At 41.4% G+C, this 24,227-nt stretch overlaps 1 protein-coding gene across 3 annotated transcripts in view; it reads left to right on the top strand.

The window, feature by feature from the left end:
* ARMH3 (armadillo like helical domain containing 3) overlaps nucleotides 1-24,227 on the top strand; it is a 134,937-nt gene that overhangs the window by 27,279 nt on the left and 83,431 nt on the right. For all 3 annotated transcript variants that reach the window (XM_065672088.1, XM_065672087.1, XM_065672086.1), the window contains 6 exons: nucleotides 4,462-4,563; nucleotides 8,471-8,529; nucleotides 9,884-9,949; nucleotides 11,066-11,135; nucleotides 13,241-13,301; nucleotides 16,210-16,298. In XM_065672088.1, the coding sequence (XP_065528160.1) occupies nucleotides 4,462-4,563; nucleotides 8,471-8,529; nucleotides 9,884-9,949; nucleotides 11,066-11,135; nucleotides 13,241-13,301; nucleotides 16,210-16,298 (447 nt within the window). The remainder of the gene's footprint in view (nucleotides 1-4,461; nucleotides 4,564-8,470; nucleotides 8,530-9,883; nucleotides 9,950-11,065; nucleotides 11,136-13,240; nucleotides 13,302-16,209; nucleotides 16,299-24,227) is intronic.

Here is a 24,227-nt window from a genome sequence, read left to right on the forward strand (position 1 = left end):
TTACATAGAATCACAGTGGATTCCTGCTTGTCATTAATGCCCTTGTCCCTAGCTTTGAATTAAGTGGGATTTCAATCCAGCCTGGGCATGTGGAGGTATTCCTCTCTCTTGTTGCCTTTTCTCTGATAGGCTTTGTAAATGACTGCTTGCCCTGAGATCTTTCTTCTAAATGAGGTGTTATGTGTCCACATAAATACATTTTGAAATCGTCTAAAAAGAAACTCCTTTTGTTTAAGGTATAGACAGATATAGCCTACTTTAATGGAGGAAATCAAATTACTGTTGTCATGTACCTTAATGGTATCCTCTAGATCTGAAGAAAGTGTTTAATGAAGGCACAGAGTCTGTTTGAATAGCGCACAGTTCAGAAATTGGGGAAAAGCAACCTGGGTTACTCAGTTATATCAGCTATTCAGGTTATTTGATATCCTAGTTAAGGATGATCCTCCTTGTGGATGAATTCTCTCTGGTTACCATGAATATCAAAAACTTCAGTTAAAAAGCCTCCCATGTCTCAACTATCCCTGTGCATGTAGCGTAAAATGTAAAGGGATGGGCATTTTGTGGGCTTCTGTTCATTGCAAATGTATCCACCCACACACCATATTATACAACTGACAGAATTTATGCTTACCTACATCTACAGCTTGCTCATACTCTCTTTTCTTAATTTGCCAAAAAACAAAAGCAAAACAAAAACTCCATCCTGCTTTCAGCAGAGGCAGCAATCTCATAAAGCTTGAGGCTTCTTGCTGCTTGTAAGGTTATTACGTTTAAGAGAGGAGCTGGTCTTAGGATGCAGTAATTACAATGGGGAGCATTCTTTATTTCTATTTGCTGTCACCTTGCTGATCCCTACTCTGTGGTAATTTTGGGGTTTTGTTTTTAAGACCTTGGATTGATTTAGTTTGGTGGTGCTTTAGTCTTGCTGTAATTTTAAAGGTATGTCAGAATTTTCCTCTTTTTCTAAGGTCTTGCAACTCAGCTGTAGAATTAGCCTCTGGCTGAAAATTAGCAAGAGGCTTTTTGGCTTTGGAATGAGAAGATTGTTTTGTTGTTTTTTTTTTCCTGCATTAAAAAATAAAACAGCATAGTTGAGCTATTTTCAACTTAGAGCAACGTGAAAAATCCATCTATGGGTTTCAGGTGCTTTTAATGCTGTCTGGGATTAAAAATGGGTTCTTACTCTGGTTTGAAATGTCTCTGGCTGTTAGCCTATGTTGTGAATTAAGACCTTTTAAAGTTCTAACATGTGCGTTTAAGCAAATGAAGGTCTGTAGCATGAACCAGGACAAGCAGTGATGTGTTCTTCAGAGTCAGTGCTTTTTATTTAAAAAAAAAAAAAGAGACTTTTGCTAGAAACTGTTGATCCATAATATGTAAATCAAGCGTGCCTGTCACCATAGTTATCTAAATGTCAGTTTGCTTACTGTTGTTAAATATTCATTCACTGCATTCATTGTAACAGTTCCAGAAGGACCCACTGGGGCTATAAATAAGTTTTTCAGACTTGTAGCTACATCTTTGAGCTATTCATAATATTGGGGGTGAAAAAGCTTCCAGTCTTATTGCATAGACTTTGCCAACAGTTTGGGCAATGTGTCAGGAGCCTCAGAGCTTCAAGATTGAATGGACTAAAATTGCTCACACTTGGGGATGTGCAGCCTTTAGGAGGTAAAAGCCCTGTTATGATTTCTTTGATGTGATTTGAACAGCTAGATTACACTGATCTATTTGGCCTGTTGTTTCTAAGGGCTACAATTTTGTATTCAAGGTGATTGTATAATTCTGAGCTCCATGAGAACCTCTGCTGTGCTCTGAGCCTCTCAGTGCTCAGTTTAAAGAATCTCTATTTTACTGTTGCCTCCTTCATCCTTCTGTGCCTATGCTTGCCCCACTTCCAGGGGTAAATAAGCCTTACTTGGCTGATTACATGGTTATGAGATATAAGGCTTGCATTAAGGAAGGGTGTTGTTTGTTAAAGCAGACTTGTCTCTGAACCAAAGTACACTTGCATACAGGAGCAGATCTCTTTCCCTCAGAGTCCCAAAGCTAGACATACAAAACTCAGATGTGAGTAATTCCTTACTTCTTGCAAGGTCCCATTTCATCATAAATACCTTTTTCTTTCCTGAAGAGTAAGAAAAGCCTTGAACATTCCTGAGGATAGATGGAAAAGAGATAATTTAGTTATTAAGATGTCCTAGTGGTCTGCAGATCGGTTTCCAGTGCAAAGGTGCTTAATTTTGGGCTATCTTTATAGCTTGAGAAGAGAGAGAGAGAGCCATCTGGCAATTGTAATTCAAGCCACCTCTGACCTCTTGCACTTGAAAACCTGCAAGTTTGAGCTTCTGGGCAGCCACAGCAGTGGTGTTGTTGTCAGGTCAGAACAGACATGTAGAGCTGCAAAAGATCTTGACTCTTTGAATCTAGTGCCTTGTGCTTGCAGGCACATCATCTTAGAATGCTCGAAATTGATTTCTATTTGTTAAATTTGTTCCACAATAATTTCTGTTGGGAGGCAGTTTCAAATCTTGTTCCTTGGTTAAAAATCTTCAACTTTCCATCCTGCATTTCATGTCAGTTTATACCCATTTATCATGTTTTAATCTGGCTTTGGAACACAGCTCTTTCAAACATGGGACTACTTGCCTGTGTATTTTGCATAGAAGGGCATGCTTTTCCTCTAATCAACTTAATAGGCTTTTTCTAAAGTTGCTCAAGTATGAGTTCATCCTCCTTAAACATGGGATCAGCATAATTACGCACAGTGTTTGAGACAAGGCCTCACCACCACCTTCTCTGGGCATTACAGTGTTCCTGTCTCAGCTGGAAATGCGTTTCCGGATATGTGGTAGTACCACACTCTTGGTGTTGGTAGTCGTCATCTCATGATCTGATAGTGTGCTATGGTATCACAGCATTCCATTTGCAGCTGACGAGCTTTCAGCTTCCCATGGAAATAACCTCCTGAATTCCTGACCTTTATAGCTTGTGTTACTGAATTTCATCTTGTATTTATTGTATGGTCTTTGGTTTTATCCTGTTCTTTATGTGCAGTCTGATGTTTTCTGTGTTTAGGTGTCTGCCACTTTCTGTTATTAGGAGATTCATTAGCAAGCGACTGTTTCTTGTGCCTAGGTCTCTCACAAAAAAGAAAATTATTCCCTAAACTAATACCTAAGAAATTCAAGTAATACCTTTTTTCCCAGACTAATAATTTCTCCAATTGTTTCTCCTTTGCTAGATCTTTGATGTACTTTAAATTTCTGTACTGGTTCCCATGTATCTGCTTCTCTCTAATTTTTTCATACAGAGCTGTATTAAATGCTTTACTGAAGTCCTCCTGAAGTAGCTCAGTTTGGTCTTGTTTGGGGTTCTTTTCTGTCTTTATATTGTCTGAGCTAATTTATCTTAAAGGATATGAGATTTACCTGGCAGGATCTTCAGTTAAATGCATGCTGCATTTTTGTCATCTTCCAGTATTTCTTATAAAGCCTTTCTGAATGGGAAGGCTGAGAATGGCCCTTGCACACAGCTCAGGCTCAGTCATCAGTAAAAATGTGGCTCGGTCACATGCTGGAGGTCTGACAGCTCATAAACTCAGGGCTTCAGATGGTACATGGGGAGTGAGCAGGAGGCATGTTGTGCAATTAGCTGAGTAATTGAGACAGCTTCTTGTAAAGTCTAAGGCAGATGATGTCCAGTGTTAAGGTGTCAAAATTACAGCTGGTGGTAGGAGGGAGTGTGTCCCAGAGAAATGCCAATGAGCTGCTGTTCTGCTGCGGGTATGTTTCTGCTGCTCCCTGCTGTGTTGTGATTTCTCTAGTGCAATCTATGATTGCTTTTGCTGCCCTTTTTTTTTTTTTTTTTTATAAGGTTGCTTTTTCTACCTCTCTTTTCTACCACTTCGGTTATGCAGTAGCTATTCGATTAGTGTCTTGTGTGTTGCTTCTGCAAGAGAGAGAGGCTGTTGTTGGGAGGGAAGAATAGAATTGATGTGGACCTTTTTGAACCGAAATTCCAAAATTGCTGAAACTGAAAAGGGTCTTTGCTGGGTGTATTTCTTGCCAAACTGAGAATGGTGTGAATGTTAACATGTGTTGGTTATAAGAATTAATTGGATATTGGTGTGAATATCTTGAGCTCCCTAGGTTGGGAATGTTGATGAGTGCTAAATTAGCAAGCTGATCTCCCTTGGGGAAGTGGGAAGGGGAGGACAGAGAAGGGTACTACTTTGTTGGGTACCACAACCTGTACTTAGAGTGGGAGAAATGGTCTCTGAGGGAATGGTACCTGTCTTCAAACCAAAGTCTTTGCTGGGTGGTCATGAAGGAGGAGGAGGTCAGGTGACTGTAAATAAGCTGATCCTATCAGAGATCTGTGTCTGTGCCTTGGTTCTCTGTATAGTTGTCTCTTGTGTTTGTGGAGGGTAAACATGTGTTATCTGCTTTGTTCCAGTTATAAGCTCTGCAGAGCTGCCTTTGGATGCTGATGTGCAAACCAGCAACCTGCTGATAACCTTCTTGAAGTACAGCTCGATTGTGATGCAGGACACAAAAGGTAAATACATTCTGTTGGATGCAGCAAGCGGTGCTTCTTGAAGTCAAGAGGGTATAAGAACATGTCTAGTCACTCCATAAATAGACATTTACTAGAGTCCCTTTAGAGGACTGAAGATTCCACCTTTTGAGAAAATTAAATGATTTCTTATTGCAAGATAGAGTTAGGAGACAAGGAGAGACCTAATGCTGGTAGGAGAGAAGTCAAATTTGGAAAGAATGTAATAATAGTACCTAATAACCAAGCCTGTCCCTGTGAAGGAGGTGTGAGCATATCTGATTCCGAGCTGTCTGTCAGAGAGGGGAAGTATTTTTAAGAACATTTAGAAGCTGACAGGGGAGGCAAAGCTCAGCACTGGGAGGAAATATTTCCTTTGATACTTGCTGGTTAAAGAGGTAGCTCTTTGATTATAAAGAAGACACCAGTAACTTACTCTGTACAGACAGTAATTTGCTTGAGAATATATATTTCCATATTGTGCTTTTTGTTTCTCCTGATAGTTTTGTGGGAGTTAATTTCAGCTTGCTGGAGTTGAACTATTGCTACATCTCCTGCTCAAGGTACCCAAGAGTGCTGTTTTGCCCAGTGGTTGTATGGGCAAGACCGTAGTGTGAACATAACAAGTGATCTTTGTACCGTATTTCAGCCTATTACAGACTGCTGCTGCTAACTGAGATGTAACAGCTGAACAAAAATAGGAAGGTAGCTGCAGAGCTATGAAACATGGATTACTGAACTTCATGAACACTTGGCACTGAATAAGAGAGCAGGCTGGAGAGTTTCCTTGTACCTACTAACTTGCAGTGAAATTGTACCTGGCTGTTGTGGTCTTGTTCAGTATGCAAGCTAATTAAGTAAACGTGAATAGTTCAAATTGGGACCGAAAAGGAATTACTGAAAATATTTAGTGCACCCCACAAAACCAAGGCAGAATCAGGTTTACCTAATATCTTTTTTCAAAATGTTGCTAACATTGCATGAAGACACTCTGAAAGTGGCACATCATTTTTAAACTACCCTTTCTAGTGCTTAACTACTCTTATTGTGAGAAAGCTTCGTGTGCTCTCTAATACTTCGCTGTGATTTAAATTACTTACTAGTTATCTTCTCCAAGATAGGTATCGAGAATGGTTTATTTCTTTCTCCTTTGTGTCAGCCCTCATGTATTTGAAGTCTGCTTTCATGTTTCCTCTTGCTTTTGTCTTTAAGCTAAAGCACATCAGTCTTTGCTCAGTCATTTTTTATAGATTGCACACATGAGGAGGGCTTACCAGAACCCTAATTGTTCTCATTTGCTTTTCCCAGGGTCTCTCTTGCTGATCCAAGTCTCTAGTGAAACAATGTTTTTCAGTTTAACTTCTGCACTTATTAGTCACTGTAATATGGAGGGTCTCCATTGGGCCTCAGGAACTGCCAAACGGGATTAGTTTCAGATGGAGTGAAATTTAATAGAGGAAGTTCTTTACTAAACAAGCCAGTGAGAGACGAGTTTATTCTCGTGTGAGACAGGAATTGATGTTTCTTTCTTTGCTTTGGTTCTAGTTTGTAAAACATCTGAAATTCATGTGGCTGATGTACTTAATCTCCTTCCTGCCATGGTAGTAATGAGACAGTGAGCTTCATGGACTGAGCATTCAGAAAAAGTGTGCCTTCCAACCCAGTGGGTTTGGGTCTCAAATGGGTATATTCCTGTCTTTGTATTTTGATGATAAATGGGGTCCTGCCAAACCTCTTTTAATTCTTGTGCAAGACCAAACATGAAATAGGCTGCCCAGGGAAGTGGTTGAGTTACCATCCCTGGAGGTATTTTAAAGATGTATAGACATGGCACTTAGGGACATGGTTTAGTGGTGGACTTGGCACCGTTAGGTTAACGGTTGGACTCCATGATCTTAAGGGTCACTTCGCACCTACATGATTCTGTGACTCTGTGTCACACCAATATAGTAACAAGAGAAGAAGGATGAATAACTCTAGTTTACTCCATGTGTCTTGATACAGGTGGGAACGCTTAGAGGGGAGACTGGTTTGTTCCATATCCAGGACTAGACAGTTCTGGTCCTGTCTCAGCATAATTTAATAGATAGTGTTTGCCAGATCCTCCTCTTGTTTTCTCTCTTGTGTCAGTCAGAGGCAGCTGCTTTGGGAGAAGCAAAAACTCTGCATCATTTATTCCCATCTGTAAAACAGGGTTCATATTGATATACCTCCCCATAGGAAGTCATATGCTTTGTTCCTTTAATGAAAGATGCTGTGAAAGTATGAAGTGTCTGTGTGAGTAACTGCCTGCACAGCTGCCCCATAACTGCTAAAAATGGCACGATCATAACACATTGGCTAAAGGCAGAGTACCTGTTGTGAAACAGAAGCCTTTACAGTATGATCCCCAGAGAGAGAAGTGGTACAAAAATATACAGGGAGGCCTTACAAAAGGAAAATAACAAGACTCCAGTGTATCAGAGTTCTTTGAGGCCATTACTCCTGCTTTGCTGGAGTACAAAACTTTTCAGTTAAACATTTTAGCTGAGGTAAGGAAATGTAGAAGAGACTTTTAATTCTCCCATTCCAAAATCCCTCTTCATCTTACTTAGTGCAGCAAGATGAAATCAGTACACTTCAGGGCACATCTTGTTAGTAAACATCTGTCCCTCAGCAGCATAGAAAAGAAAACCAAAGAGGCATCAAACTAGACAGAACAGCTCATTCCATCTATTTTTGTAGATTACTGTACATACTCTTAACTAGCAAAGTGTCTATGAAAGTGACCTGCAAAGAGGCAAGGAGTTTGGCTGATGATGTCTTTTGATTTATGGGAGAGTGGTCTAGCTGTTTCTGATTTCTGTCTCCTCCCAGTTTGACTCTAAGGCACGTGTCTGGGATGGCATGTTTGGTAGTCTTACCCTTTAGTGAAGCTGTTGGAGGTCTCAGGAATGTGCAGTTTTAAGCTTCCTCAGAATTTGGTTGTATGTTGTTGTGGTTGCTACCTCCTTTTTGTGTTTTGAGGTGTGTGTGGTGCGACTTGTTTGTTTTTTAGAACAAAGATTTTTAAATGAGTTTGATTGGACAGTGCGTTGAACAACCTGATACTAGCTGTTGCTGCTTTGAGCACAGGTTGCACCAGAGGTTTCTTCCATCCCAAGTTACTCTGACAGTAGGTATCTTTTTGATATTTCAAGGTTAAAATCAAGAAGGAAGAGTTTTAAATAATCCAGGCAAAAATGGCATTCTTCTGCCTTAGTCCGTCTCTGTTTGTGAGCCTTTCAGCCCTCCAGTTGTCATTCAGGGCAAAAGTTGCTTGAAGCTGTAAGATGAATAACAAGTTATGAAGAAACGATCAGGGTGGAACTCCTTTGGCTTAAAATGCTAAGTCTTTGCAGACTTCCTTCTGTCAAGGTTTTGCACATGGGAAAGGAGGTGTCTCAGTACTGGGGTTAAAGCTCAGGACTTTGAGCATGTTAGGAGTTGTTCTGCTATACCATGCTGTGCCTCTACCAGGACTTTTGCTGCTTGTTTCATAACCTATAGCAATGGTGATTTTTTTCTTTCTGTGTCTTGGCTAAGAGAGGGAAAAGTACGTCCCTGCTGTGACAGAAAGACAGGGACTAACTCCAGTATTTAGGGTATCTGTGGAAGTAAAGCTGAATGAGACAGAAAGCCCCGCTTGATAGTTAAAGTGCTGTTGGGGTTCAAATCAGAAACTTTGCACAGACTGGTGACAAATTGGTGGGATTTAGTGGTCAGGTTAGAGGGTGAGTGCTTAATGAGAGTAGTTGCACTACTAGCTATCATGGAGGAAGCACGAGTATAAAAAATCTCCAAGGCTGGGCTTTTCTCTTGCTGCAGTGTCGCTCTACAGCATTGCTAAGCTTGTGTGGCTCATGGAGGACTTGTGTTTTCTTCTTTGCAGATGAGCACCGGCTACACAGTGGCAAGCTGTGTCTGATTATCCTGACGTGCATAGCAGAGGTAGGTTTCTTGATTGAAAGCATTCAGCAGATGGTAAGAGGGCTCTATCTGCATGCACATCCCCTGCTCCTGTTGAGCAGGAGCTGAAGATCTGCAGTGGTACTGGGTAGTGAGGACCTCAGGCACTTAACATTTGGCTGATAAACCTGATGCATTACTGTTAACATGAGCCAACTTTCAAGTGAATTTTATTTGGGTTACTGAACTCCCAGAGATGAAGAGAGAAAAGAGTGAACCTAAGCCTTTTCTCTTTCAGCTGTTGAATGATGCTGTGGTGTGGCTTTTAGATGAGCAATGTGCTAATGGCTTTCAGCTCTGTGCTCTTCATGCTAAGCATGGGCAATGCCATATTCCATCTGTTTAAGAAGGATATGAGTCTGAAAGAAAGCTCTATGACTGTAGGTCCCTACAAGCAAGACAAGTAGCAAATCTGGTAATAGGGTGAGAAAGCAATATTGCAGAGCTACTTCAGTAGTCCTGTCTGAATGTGGCCCTGTCTCATGGGAAGTGTGTACTAATGGAATGATTGATGCCCTGAATGCTGATTGAGTTTGTGTGGCATTTGCATTTTGCTTGCAAGTACAGAACTTTCATTCTTAACAAAGAATAAAAAGCAGCAATGCTGATAGCCAAGGTAAAGATTTTGAAGTAATGTTTCTCCAGGGTGCAGCCTGGAAGTTAATCATCTGCATTTCAAATATTTATAATTAAATTGTTTTGGTACTTGAGTTCTTCAGGTGGACATATAGGTAATATAAGATTCTGTTTCTGCAGAGCAAGAACATGTTTTGGTTCTGCTAGTAAAGGGAGGGTATATTTATTACCAAACCTGGCTGTGCGTTATCTGGAGGAATTACTTTGATTTAGAGCTGGTCCTGGAATGAGCTTTGCCTGGGGGGTAGTGCAGATGATAAACCTACCTGCTAGTAGTGCAGGAACTTCTGGCATGATGGGTCCATCAAAAAGCCAGTATAAACCTTCATCCATGCAGTCATAGGAACCTGCATGGAAATCCAACTCATGAATTATACAGCACTTGTTAAACTCTTGCCACTGTGGTGTGTGCAGTCCAGAGTTTGTATGAGCAAAGGAGGAGAGCAGAAAATAAATTGTTAGCAAAACAAGCAGTAGTGCAGACTTCAGTTAGAGTGGAATTAGGATCAGGAGGGTTTCACTTTTGTGTGATTGGAGACATGGGTGAGGACTAGAGGAGGTGACAGCTGGCTTAGTAACCTTATAGCTCTATGTTGGGAGTCTTGCACTGAAACACATGTGACTTGAGAGGCAAGTGGGAGGTGTTGGGCACTTGGTTGGCTATTCATATCTCCTCCCTTTTCTTGCTATTTTTCAATAGGATCAGTATGCTAATGCTTTTCTCCATGATGACAACATGAATTTTCGAGTAAACCTACACAGGATGGTGAGTTTTTTCCTCCAGATGGTCTATTTTCTCTTTGTGGTGAGAACACAGAGGATTTTAGTCCCTGTATGTTGAAAACTATGTCAGAGATTTCTAACCTAGATTGCTAAAGCATGTGAAAATACTGGTGAGAAATGCAGTAGTTGGGGAATGATTTTTGAAGTTACTCTCAGAATGTTTCATGACTTCAAAGAACAAAGAGCTGGTTTCCCTGTCGGTGAATTCAGGGGCCTGTGTGGCTAGGGAGGAGCTGTGTATGGGGTCTCTAAGGAGATCTGTGTCAGAGAGAATGTTCTGCCTGAATCTTCAGCAAGCATTAGCCCTTATGTGATATGATAATTGCCAGCTGGAGCTACACCGAGTGCTCAGATTTGGCTTATGCTTCATCCTGGGTGGGGTGATTCACCTTCAAGGATTAAGATTTTTTTTTTCCCCAGAGCTTTTTCTTATGGGTGTCTGTGGAGGAAGTATCTTTACCTGTCTCATGAAGCTCTGTAGTTACGAGTAATTTCAATGGTTATCCTAACTTGATGTCTTTGTGATACTGGCAAGTTCCAGCTCATCTGACAGTGCAGCAGCACTTGAAAGTATCCCTTGTTCAGGACAGAAAGAAGCATCTTGCTTTATAGTGAGCATACTGCACGGATGCTAGTTATTTCCACTTAACTACAAACTTGCCCTTCAGTTAGCCTTTCTGGCCTGTTACAATAAAGACCAAAGCCATTTAGTACTACACATGCTGATAAAAATGCAGATCAGACTTCTGGGTCAGGAGTAAATCACTGTGTTAACCAAGGGGGAGGAATTTCTGTGTGCTGACATTTTTTTGTGTGTGGTGGTGTTTCTTCTTCCACCACTCCCACCCCTCCCCATGATATAACAGTGCCCTTCAGTTATGCAGCTGGAGAAACAAAAACCCAGTAGTCAGCATGCTGAAAAACATGGCACAATTTTGCTCCAGCCATGGCTTGTAGGATTAATATAGATGAAAAAGCATTTGGCAAAAAAAGGCAAAGGGAAGCCTGTGCTGATGGTACTATGTGCACAAAAGATACAGTAATACACAGAATGTCACTTCAGGCTTCTACTGAATTCTTCTCCTTTGTGTGTTTGAAGCCAATGAGACATAGAAAGAAAGCAGCAGATAAAAACCTGCCCTGTCGCCCGCTGGTATGTGCAGTGCTTGGTGAGTATTGTTAGAGCATGTGTTTGCGCTTCCTGAAGCACCTTTTATTCTGCAATGGAAATACGAGATTTGTGGATCAAGGGGAGAGGTGGATTGACTTAAAAGAACGGCAGCTCCATACTAGAGATACTTCCAGCAGTGGACTGTCCCTCTTTATATGTGGCTCCTCACAGAGAAATTAAATCTATTACTGCTCTGTAGCAAGAAATCCTATATATATTTACAGTAAGTTTTGCATAAGCTTCTTGACCCCTTTTACCTGAATTAGTAACAATATGGAGGGCTGTTAGAATCATAGAATTGTAGAACATTTAGGGTTGGAAAGGACCTTAAGATCATCTAGTTCCAGCTCCCCTGCCATGGGCAGGAACACCTCAAACTAAACCATGTCACCCAAGGCTCTGTCCAACCTGGCCTTGAACACTGCCAGGAGTGGAGCATTCGCAGATTCCTAGCGCAACCCATTCCAGTGCCTCACCACCCTTACAGTAAAGAACTTCCTCCTTATATCCAATCTAAACTTCCCCTATGTAAGTTTTAGCCTATTACCCCTTGTCCTGTCACTACACTCCCTAATGAAGAGTCCCTCCCCAGCATCCTTATATGCCCCCTTCAGATACTGGAAGGCTGTTATGAGGTCTCCACGCAGCCTTCTCTTCTTCAGGCTGAACAGCCCTAACTTTCTCAGTCTGTCTTCATATGGGAGGTGCTCCAGTCCCCTGATCATCCTCGTGGCCCTCCTCTGGACTTGTTCCAACAGTTCCATGTCCTTTTTGTGTTGAGGACCCCAGAACTGCACACAATACTCCAAGTGAGGTCTCATGAGAGCAGAGTAGAGGGGCAGGATCACCTCCTTTGACCTGCTGGTCATTCTCCTTTTGATGCAGCCCAGGATGTTGACTAATATATTCAGTGTTTTAGGTGATCATGGCAACAGTTAGTCACAAGTACTTTGTAGATGATATGATGAGGGTAAATCCCTGGAAAGGACACATTTGTGAATGTGTTTTCTGGGCATGTGGTCTTTTCTGAGCAGAAGTCTGATAGGAATGTTCATAGCTAGGGCTGGTTTTGCCTGTGGAGATGGAGGCACAATGGAAAGGTTTTCATGCAGCATATGATTAAATTGGGATACTCACTGCTGTGGAGGCCCGAAGCATAAATGGGTGCAGAAATGGATGGAGCCTGGATCCCTGATGACCCTTAAGCCTGATGATTTGGAAGCAGTCTCAGACTCCAGCATTTTCAAACAGGTGCTTGTTGAAGCCAGGACACAACAACTGCATGAAGAATCTTTCTATACTTCATGTGCTCTTTCCTTACGCTACTTTTAGTCACTATTGAGTCATATTGCTGGGCTATTAGTGCCCTAGGAGGTGACATCTCCCAGTTGCTGCCACTAGCACAGGTTAAACATGTGACATTGAAGCTGTGTTGGGCAGAGAACACATTCATGTTCAGTTAGCAGTTATTAGATGAACCATAGTAACTTATCCCTTTAATTGTGTTTCTCTATTCCTTGTCTCTTAGCCTCACACTGGGAGTTCTAAGACGTGGCAGACATTCTCCCTTATTTTTTTTAGTTTTTTCTCTTGAGTGAGCTTTAAGCAGACATTTAGCCCATGTTGAGGTCAGACTAGGTTTACTTGCTTCAGAGTTTATTTTAGGGAAAAAATAGGTGTTCTCTACAATGCCTTCTCTTTGAGTAAACCTGTAAGTTGTGCGTTATTTCTGGTAAAGACAGTTTTCTAAAATGTGCTTCTCAATGGAATTTTCCATTTGTGGCATGGCTTGAAATATAGGAGCAATTCTAAGCATCAGAATTGATGGTGTATTCTTTGACTAATAGTGGGGGAAAGCTTATGGGGAAGCAGTGCCTGAAAGCGAGTTACATTATGTACCCTCAGTTTCCAGTGGTTGGGTTTTTTTTTTAATTCTAAAGGATGTCTAATGCTCTTCAAAACAAACAAGTGACATTTCTTTCATCTAAGCGGAACTGTTGTCTGGTAGAGGTACATAGATGGGGTAGTTTGACTTCCCTGTTGTCTACTAGAAGTTAACTGTAGCTAGCTCAGTGCTTACCTTATCATTTTCTTTCCTGTCAGATTTGATGGTGGAATTCATCGTAACACACATGATGAAAGAATTTCCTATGGATCTCTATGTGTAAGTGTCTGTGGGGTGACTCATTGTGATTTCATTTGAAGTTTGAATTTGGGTAGAATTCTAGTCATAGAGCAATCTTTTGGCTGAAGCAACACTCTGTGGCTGATGGTGGGAGCATGAACTCTTGTAGCAACTTTTCTTCTAAAATGCTCTGTGTGCCAGAAAATTGAAAGCAAAATGTGTTTCCACCTTTCAGACCGATTTCCTGATTTACTTGATCAAACACAAAGAGGTTTTCAGTCTGAAAGAACTTTCATAATGCACAGTCATTGCAAGAGTCTCCACTTCCCAGAAAATGAATCTTGGTCTAGAAACTGAAAAGGCAGTTTTGAAAACCCCAAGTATTGACTGATGTGAGGCCTGGAAGGCAATCTGGAGAGTGGGAGAGAGGTTTAAGCCTGAAATAGCTTGCTAGGCAGCAAGGGGTAAAATTTAGCAATGGGGAAAGGGAGAGAAGAGGACAGGGCTATACGTAAGTACTCCATGTGTCCCATGAGGCCCCTAGAATGCTTTGTTCTGCTTTAGCCTGGAGGGCAGAAATAGGATTTAGACTGATCATTGGCTTTTCCCTGACTGTTTGTACAGTACTGAATTTCCCCAAGGCTTGAACCAGTACTATATTCTGTAGAAGAGATAAAGATACATAGGCTGTTTTCCCTTAAGGTAGCTTTTCAGTATGTTCTGATTTTGCCCAAATAACCTTGCAGCTGCAGTGCCTTTGCAAGGGTTGTTCAATTCAATTACGGGTTCATGAGAAATGTTTGAGGTTTTTTTAATGACAATTACAGAATTAGCTATAGATGGGTGTAGCGCATTGGAATTTCACAAGGAAGATGAAAAATGCTTGGGCTCAAAAGTAAGGTCACATCTAGAAACCCCATGAGAGTAAAAATAATGAGCAGCAGCAACCATCAGTGGACATCTGTATCCATTCATTTTGGCATGTTTGTGCAGTCCTTTCACTACACTGCTGCTGAAACCATCCCATAGCAGACACAGTTATTGCAGGCAAAGTGGGTGTTCTGAATGCACAAATAGTGTCATACTTCTCTGCAGTACATTTAAAAGGTGACAGTATGAAGCTGCTTAAGGGAGGGCATATTAATATTTAAAAGAGAAATCTAAGGTTGCTTTGACCAAGGGTGCTTTGTGTCCATTATGTCCATTATGAATCCTCAGCACAAAGCCAAAAACAGAGACACCCCACTGGGATGGATAATTCCATAAAAGCAGTTTCATAACTAAAGCAGTGTGCTCTGGGAGTCTATGGTCTGGTAGCTGCTGCTCTGGCTCTTTAGCCAGGGGTACTAGGACTGTTATGCCCCTTCTCATACCTTTACTTCCATGCCTTGATTTCACTCAGAAAGCCATTTGGTACTGTATACAACCATGAGGTTTCAATGCTGTGTTATGTCTGCAGAGTGTTTTGCATTAACGGCTACTATAATTATAAATAAAGGTTTTAGCCATTGCCTGATTCTCTCTGTTAAGTACCACAAGTAGTTGTGGGGCTTTTTTGTAGAGGCCAGTTTTAGTCTTGCAGCCAGACAAATACAAAAGTGGAAAGGTACTGGCACTGGCTGGTACCAGTAACATCAGAAATAGCAGGTCTCCCCCAGCGCGATTGCTGTTCCTGATCTGAAGCTGTCTGTATCCTAGCTGATTTGCTCCTTTTTCTTGGTTGAATTTATGAGAATACAATTTGAAATGCCGCACTTAATGCGATGCTCAGACATTATAAATGTTTACCTTCATTTGTCTAAAGTTAGTTTCCTTACCCCATCATGGTATTTTTGGGATCATCTAACGGTCTGAAAAGAATGAGGTGTACCTTCTGCATATTATTTCTTATGACTTTTGAAAGGCTTATCTTGAACTCTTCACCCCAATTTTGAATAACTTCCATGTAAATATTTTAAAATTCAATTTCTCTGTATTTGTCTGTGTAGTGTCTTTCAGTGGTGTCTCTTCACTGACATGTTGACATTAATGAGATAATGTTTTGAGAAATAAGGATTTGGACAAAAAAGGGATTTTTTCTTTTTAAAGTCTTCCTTCTGTTTTTTCGAAATGTCAGTAACTAAAAATAGTTTGGTCCTACAAATTCAAATTTGTATATATTTTCTGTCTTGTCTTTAATGATAGCCTCTGCTAGAGAAGTTACTCATTATATTGTATATTTAGTTCTGATGTTATTTGTGAAGAATGTGCACTTGAGAGTTTGTACGAACACTGGATGCTTTAGAGACCTACAGGATTTTGAGTCTTCACAAGTATAGTAGCTGTACATTGGGAGATTTCAGAGCATGTGGGTGTATTGCTTGGTCATTCCGAAGCTCATACTTCACTTACTTGTTTAAGGAGACTGGAAAATTTGACAGAAATCTTTCCCTCTCTCTCTTTTTTTTTTTGTTTTTTTAATATAATTAAATTGGATACCATGGCCAAACTAAAAATCCTGCAGTTTGTCGTTTCCTTTAGCCTCATCATTTGGACTAAAGAAACCGAGAAGCTCCACCGTGTCCAGATTTTACAAAATCTGAGTGCAGGACCTCATACGTATGGAGCCTGCAAGTTAAGTAACTTCTTTTGTGGGGCTTATGAGTCCCTCAGGTAGAGGCATCAATGAGTGGAAAGTATTCATTAAATATAAACAAGAAACTTGCATTTGTAGTTGGTCCAACCACATTGAGCTTGAACTGGCTTAATAAGCTTCTTTCTCTCATCTTGTCTGGTTCTTCCTTGTGGGTGTCACTTCTGTTTAGTTGCCCAAAACCATGAGCCCCATGCTCCTCTGATAGGCTTTGAGTTTGTCTATTTCCCTGCTGCTGATTTCAGACGTTTTCAGCTTCAATGTAGAATTGCTGGGAAATGCAGTAGAATTAATTCTTTGCCCTCTCTCTTCCAGGCGGTGCATTCAGATTGTGCACAAGCTGCTGTGCTACCAGAAGAAATGCAGAGTGAGGCTTCATTACACTTGGAGGGAGCTCTGGTCAGGTATTTCACATCTGCAGAGACTGCCAAATGTGAAAATTCCAGAGAGGGCGGCTGTTTGGTCACTGTAACTCCTTGTTCCATTGCTACAGGGTTGAACAGCAAGCAGCAATTCTGTTAAAGCATCTTTATTTTGCTTCTTAGTTGCTACATGCAAATTACCTCTTTTGGAAAGCCAGGTTATTATCATAATGGTAGCTAATTTACTTTCTTGTCTGGCCATGATCACCATGGTATCCAAATGTCTTTGTTTCCTGTTTCATTACCTGAATCCCTCTTCACCTGATTGGAGAAATGGAGTAATGTTTATGCAGTAGTGTTTCTCTCTGAGATATTTGTAAGTTGAAAGCAGGTAGGCTCTTGAGTAAAGGGGGGTGGATCTTTCTGGTTTTTGTACTTACTGTAAGAGATGGATGCACATAGAATAGCGTGTGCAGCTCCTTCTGAAGAGAGCTACCTAGAAATATCAGTGGGAAGGAGGAGAAGCTTTTAACTCTGACCTTTGCTTTGGTTGTAGATAATCTGGTTTGTGCTATTGGTATCCAGAAATAGATAAGTATTATGGGGTTTGACTCATAATCTAGTGGACGTAGCTTTGTAGGACTGTTCTATGAGGCAATTGTTGTGTGGGAGGTCAGAGGAAGAGAGTAGCAGAATGGATGATGACACCTAACAAGCTGCTTCTGTGGATGGGGTGTGTGCTTCTGTTCTTATCCTGCAAGCACTGAAGCAGCTGAGCTGGGAAAGTACAGTTAATCCCCTAGCTGTTGTGGCTTAAAAGAAGGTTTATGAAAATTCAAGGGATCATGCTCCTAATTTTGTATTCCTGGAGCTGTGCTTGTGACCTAGAATCAGTGACTTGGCTAGTGTAATGCAACTCCCATCAGAAATCTGAGAGAGGATGACTTTTGAAACAGGCAGTGATGAGTGGTTTGTGAAGGTGTTCTCAATTAACACTGAGTACTTCCCTTCAGTACCTTTGCACAGTTGGGTGTAGGTGCGGAGAAATGAACCAACAATCTGAGTCACTTTCACTTATTACATTTTCACCTTGGGTGACATGTGGCCCATTGAGGCTTTTGAAGTTATTCCTGTAGAAGGTGAAGTGGGTGCCCCTAATTAAGGGATTAACGATCTCTTTTCATTTGTTTTGTTTAGAATAGAGCCCCTAGAGGCATGGCTGCAGTGTAGTGCTGGTTCAGGAGACAAGCATGTACAATGTCGAAGTCTGTTGTGAATAGAAATTGCATTTGGTGGCATGTGTGATACCTTCTTACCAGTTACCAGTGAACTTTATCCATTCATCTTTGGGCTGGCTGAGCTGGCTCTTTCTGACCTGGTGGTTTGAAGTCTCAAATATAATGTCTTTTGCTTGAAGATACTCTTCCACAGTTCAGAGAGTGTGCTCTTCAGCATCTTTCAATCCTGATCTTTTTTCCTGTTTTAGGGGGGAGAAAACACAAATCCTTGCTGCACACTGAGATTCAGTATCTTGGGATAGTCTTGTTAGCTGTTTCTAATTAGCTGGTGTTTGTACAGTGCCTGAGAAACACAAACTGCCTCTGTAGTATTAAATACTGCATATGCTTCGAAAGCAAAGCAGTAAAGTAAAACCCACTTGGATTGGTCAGGTTTCTGTGAAGGACCTGGAATGTCTGCACCCCTGATGTAGCTGAAGAGCTCCATGCTTACGATAGATTTGTGTGTTTAGGGAGATCCTCTCAAGCAGGAATAAATTACAGGAAGAATGCTTCAAGTTTTTATTTTTTCTTGTAGGATGTTGAGATGATCAGAGAAATTCTTCAGTAGGTGTAGGTGACTCATGCAGGCTGGAAGGCCCTGGGTTGTATGGTACGTGCACCTGTAAAAGGGCACATCCTGGTTGCTCCAGGTGTGTGTACTTCTGGAGTGCTCTATATGGCAGACTAAATGCTAGTTGCTGGCTCTGTCTTGAGATGTATTTCATAATTAACTCATCCCTGTTAAGGCTGCTCTTTGATTACCCAGAATGCTGCTGCCTTTGATGTGAAAAAAGGCTATTTTTCTGGTCTTGATCTATCTGACAGGCAATTCCAAACCAGAGCATGGGAACTTCTGAATTAATTTCTGTCCTTAATGTGAGCATATTCCCCTTCAGGCTTTTATTTGGGATTGAAGAATTAGTTATCACTGCTGATGAACAGCTAAAAGGGAGCAGCTATTCACTGTAAGGTCTGAGATACCAAGTTGCACCATCAGGCATGCTTTACAGAAAGTCTTCAAGCCCACGCTTGTCTTCTTGAATGACAAGGTGTGTGATGACTGAAGCAATGTCCCCGTTGTGCAGCATGGATAATAGCAATGGAAGCCCCCCAACAGAGCTGAGTTGGAGGGAACTGGTGTGAGAAAGTATTGCAAGAAAGCAAGAGAATTGTATCTGGCATGTAAGAGGAGGAAAGTTGTTTCAGGCAGAAAATAGAGTAGGAGAAGACAAAGGGAATACTGTGGGGTAGGTAGACAGTATAGGGTATGAAGGAACTGAGATAAAGGCTGTAGGTGGAAGCAGTAGCAGTGTGTAAAGCCTACTGTTCACTTGCTGATTCTAATGTTAGCTAGTTTCTAATTAAGGAAAGCCACTCGTGTGTCATATGGTGGATAGCTGCTCTTCCTTTGTGGGTGCTTTGTCTTCACTATGGATGGTCAGCAGCACTTTGAGAAAGTGTCTGCATTTTCCTTTTTGGTTTTAGGGTGCAGTGATTGCAGAGAAAAGCAGTGAAGCCGGGTGTTTGGCATCTCTCAGGACACATATCAGGCTGCTTGTGCAGTCTGGAAATACTTCATAGTTTTTTGGTTATGTCATCTGAGCTTGAGAGAGCAATATTGTTGCTGAGTTTTGGTTGTGATCCAGCCTTAGCTTCTTTATTAGGTTAATTCTCTCATGTTTGACAAGGGGTAATGGGTTTAAATTTCAACAGGGGAAGTTCAGGTTAGATATAAGGAAGAAGTTTCTGTGAGGGTGGTGAGGTACCGGAACAGGTTGTCCAAAGAAGTGGTAAATGCTCCATCCCTGGCAGTGTTAAAGGCCAGGCTGGACAGAGCCTCTAAGGTGAGGATTCCCATGGCAGGCGGTTTGGAACCAAATGGTCTATCTTAAGGTCCTTTCCAACCCAAACCATTCTATGATTGAAGAAGCTGGTGAATGAAGTTGCTAAGCCACTGGCCATCATATTTGAAAAATCATGGCAGTCAGGTGAAGTTCCTGACAACTGGAAAAAGGGAAATATAGCCCCGATTTTCAGGAAGGGGAAAATGGAAGACCTGGGAAACTACACGCCAGTCAGTCTCACCTCTGTTCCTGGCAGGATCATGGAGCAGGTTGTCTTGGAAAGCATGCTAAGGCACATGAAAATGAGGTGCTTGGTGACAGCTAGCATGGCTTCACTAAGGGGAAATCCTGCCTGACGAATTTGGTGGCCTTCTATGATGGGGCTATGGAACTGATGGATGGGGTAGAGCAGTTGATATCATCTCCCTGGACTTGTGCAAAGCATTCGACACTGTCCTGCTTGACATTCTTGTCTCTAAACTAGAGGGACATCAATTTGATGGCTGGACACCCAGTGGATAAGGAATTGTCTGAATGGCTGCATGCAGAGAGTTGCAGTCTATGGCTCAATGTCCAGCTGGAGATGGGTAGCAAGTGGTGCCCCTCAGGGGTCAGGGACTGATCCTGTTCAAGCAGTTCCCTGCTCTCAGAAATAGCATGTTACTACCAATGTTTTCATTAACTTCTCCCCTTTTCATATGAAAAATGAATTTGATTTTGCTGGCCATAAAGGTGGGGTTTGGGTTATACTTGTTGAACTCTAACTAGTTTGTACATCCCTTGAGTGATGGAAGGTGCTATATATGTTTTTGTTGTCATCAAGCATGTATAAGCTATGCCAAAAGAGTTTTCATGAGTCATTTAAGCTTTTTATATAAAAAGACCTCATTTCTTCAACTCCTCCCACCTCAAAATTAGTAATGCTTGAGCAATTCACTCAGAGCTTAGGGGGTGCAGGTAACTTCTTTGCAGTTGCTATGGTTTGCTTTAAGCAAAAGCCATATTTAAAGAAACAGAAAAGCAATTCTAATATAGACTTACAATAGCAAGAGTGAGAAATCTTACGTATCATAATGAATAATGGTGAAATAGCTATTTATTAGGGCAATTGAATGCAAGGTAGGATGAAAAACGAGCTTTGCCATTAGCAAGCGTTGAAGATCTGTTTCCAAATTATTGTGGGCTACAGTTTCTTATCTTGTAGCTTAGTTAATCTAGCAGATGCTGAATGAACTGCTAAAGGTGCTTCGAATGTGTAGCACTATCAAGAAGCTCATTTTTCTCTATTGTAGGATTATTAACAAAGACTTTTGCAATGCTACTGGACAAAACACAGGTTTTTCCTTCTTGTAGACTCCTTGGAGCTTTCTGTCAGTTTCTGTATTTATAACATGAAGATAATATTACTTTCAGAATCCTTTTGGGTGAATGCTAAAGAGGTGAAATGTTCTTCTGTGGAAGATGGTAAAATAAAGAAGTAATACTTGGGGGGGAGGGACCTGTGGAAAACCCCGCACTTTCAGTATGTATAACGCACTTGCCCTTACATAGTGCATATTTGAGGTGGTATTGTTTAGTCGATTGCTTTGTTATTTCTGTGGCTGAAATATTGATTACTGATAGTATATTACCTCCAGCATTTCTGATTCTCCAGCTGTTGATCAGGTCTGCTTCAGCCTTCTGATTTGTGTTGCTGAACAGACTGGGAATCAGATGATGTTGCGCCTCCCCTTCATCTCTAATCCCGCTGTCACTGTCGCATTCTGCAGCAGCTACCTGGCAAGGGAAGCTTGTCTTCTTGCAGCTCTTGTGAAGGCAGGATTCATGCATATACTGGTATACCAGACAGTTTAGCTCGCTGATAAAATGCCTGATCATGAGATGCAGTGAGAGTTTGAAAGACTGTAGGGCTGCTTGGCCAGTTAGAAAAACGACTTAAAGATTTTAGAGACGAGAATCAAAGACCTAAAATTTGACCTTCTTATAAACTTGCAGAATGACTTATGGCTTTAAGAAATGCCAAGGTTCAAGATCCAGCAACACTGTCTTCTGTATGCTTCTGAAGTCTTAAGAGTTCAGAGAAAGCAGTCATGTTCCAGCTGATGGTAGAGATAAGGCTGCTGTGGTAATTTCTATGCAGTAAAAATTCTTTCATATAGTAATGAAGAAAGAAATGGCTTTCAGCTGTGAAGGATGTCGCAAGTTTAAGAAAGCAGTCACTTCAGCACATCATCTTCAAAGGTAACTAATAAAGGTCATGTGTAGGGAAAGGGTAGGAAGAACAGGAGCTTGTGTATAGTAGGAATTGAAATCTAGGGTGAGTACAAAGAACATCTGTTTGTCTCTGTTAAAGGGTTTTACTTGAACTTCCTGTTTTGGGAAGAAAAAAAGTCGTTATGTGAGACTTGGCCTTTCAAATACCATCCAGCAGAAATGCTTTCTGATTTCACTGCACTGCTTATAAACTGTAAAGAGAACTATAGAACAAATGCTAGAGTTTCAACACCTTTGTAGGTCAACTCATTCTACCTAATGCAGGTTTTACTGCTGCTTTTATCCTCTCATTTCTCAATGCCTTTTGACAGTGGGAGGCTGGCCCAACTTTTCAAAACTGCACACTGGAATCTCCACGTGACTAATGGCTCCCAGCCATGTGCCATATGCCTTGCTGGAGATTTGGGATCTCATGAGTTGTTTGAGTACAAGGTGATGCTGGTGTTTTAAGGAAGATGCCAACTCACTGAGGAATGAGGCTGGAAGTGGGAAGGATGGGCTCCCTCTGCACATCCCAGTGGTAGTTCATTGGGAGCACCAGGAACTGAGGGAAGACGTAGCAATAGCAGTCTCCAAGCTGGTTAAAGGTGAGCTGCTGAGCAGCTTGCGATGGGAATGGGAGTTCTGAGTTGATGGGATGGGTAGGTCTTTGGAGTCATAGGGGATCTCGATCTGGGAGGATGTAGAGCCTAAGAGGAATTGGAGGTGAATAGTGTGTTGGGAGGAATAGGAGGCCCTGAGTATAGGAGGGACTAGGTAGGATGAGGTATGGGATTAGAGTGTTGGGGAGGCTGGGAGGTGTTACTGAATAGAAAATTTGGGTTAGAAATCATTACATCATCTAGAAAGGGAGCTAGTCAGCATTTTTAACTCTCAGGGATAGAACTAAATATCCTTTTCTTATTTTCTTGCTTGAATGCCTTCCTAGGATCATTCTTTGGTGTGGGAAATTGAGGAATGAGAGCCAGTGGCTAGCTCAGGTGTGTATCTTGGATATTTTCCCTTTTCCCAGTGCTTCTGATATATTGTATGCTTGAAAGAGGAAAACATACTTTCTTCTCAGAATGGCATTTTGACTGTTTCAGCTGTGCTTATGACTTCCTTCTTTGCTAAGAAGGACATAGACAGGACTCACAGGTCTCATATTACCACCCTGAGGGCAGAGCTGCTTAGCTCTAGGATTGCAAAAAACAGTGAGGTCCTTTAGTATTCCTTATCTTGCAAATTGAAAGAAAATAGAGAACATCAGCCAGCTGTTTAGTAGGAAGCTCAATGGATTCACAAGCACTTGTGCTTGTTGACTCCTGTGAAGTTTCTGAGGAGGTAGAATATTACTGAAAAGCTATTGGAAAGAATATAGTTTCTCACGCAAAACTAAAGGCTGAAACTTATGTGCCATGGAATAGGTAGTGGGAGCTGGCAGCACTTAGAGTTGCCCATTTGCTTTACTCATAGGAATGCTGGTGCTTGGTTGGACATGTGGTACTCTGTTGACATAAGCTTGGTACAGGAGTGCAACTGTTAGTCCTGTTAGCTATTTCAGTGAGTTTAGGAAAAGTTTGAAATGGAAAGATAATTTTATAAAGTGAATTTTGTTTGTAGTTGTAAAGAGCATTGTTGGGTGGTATTCATCAATTTATTTAATTTGTACTTCTGGTAGCACTCCATGTTAACCTGAAGAAAACCCCAGTCCCATCTTCTACAGCTTACTTACAGGCAGAAGACGTGTGAAGCTCAGAAGGAAGACTACAAACATCTGCTTGTAGGCTTCTGGTGCCATTCTCAACTGATGGTCCAATTTCATGTTAACCTTTCCACATTACTTCCTTCAGACAAAGCTAAAACACTTTGTGGTAAGAGCGCACAGCCATATGGCAAAATGACCTGAGTTTCCTATAGAAGATAGTGTAAGAAATGCAAAACCTCTGGCTTTCTTGTGAAAGAGGATGTTCTAAATTCCCCGCATGGGGCATTTTTAGGAAGCATCTACTTTTACTTAAATCTTTCTTAGGGTTCTATTACTTCATTCTAGTTACCTTCCCTTTATTTTAATACTAATGATGAAGAGTTTGACTCTTGTTGGCCATGGAGAGAAAAAGAGTAATACAAGATTTGTGGTTGTTACTGATCAACTGGTAGGATCAGAATGGGGATTCATCAACAGAGCCTTGCTCAGATGGCCAAAAGTCTAGTAACCTTTTGGTCATCCTGCCTCTCAGCCTGGCTGGTCTCATCTGGATATGTTGCTCTGTCATGCAGATTGCTTCTTAAATAAAACTAGCTAACACGGGAGAGTGTGATTGTGGTTCCCTAAGCCCATTTTGCAGATCATGATGTCCTAGTGGATATCGTGTGGTAATTTCTCGTGGGAAACAGTTCTACTGGTGACAGAAATGCTACATCCAGAGCTGTTCACAGCCATTCCTTTGCACAGAGGGGTTGCAGCATTCATGCAGTGACGCAGAATGCAGTGATTTAGCCCTGACCCCTTTTTGTTTTCAAGAAGCAGCCCTCTTGCATCCCATACTTTGCTGCCTTTCCTTGTTTTCACACAATATTTCTGCTCTTTCTTG

Source organism: Lathamus discolor, chromosome 3, assembly GCF_037157495.1.
Source record: "Lathamus discolor isolate bLatDis1 chromosome 3, bLatDis1.hap1, whole genome shotgun sequence".
Lineage (NCBI taxonomy): Eukaryota > Metazoa > Chordata > Aves > Psittaciformes > Psittacidae > Lathamus > Lathamus discolor.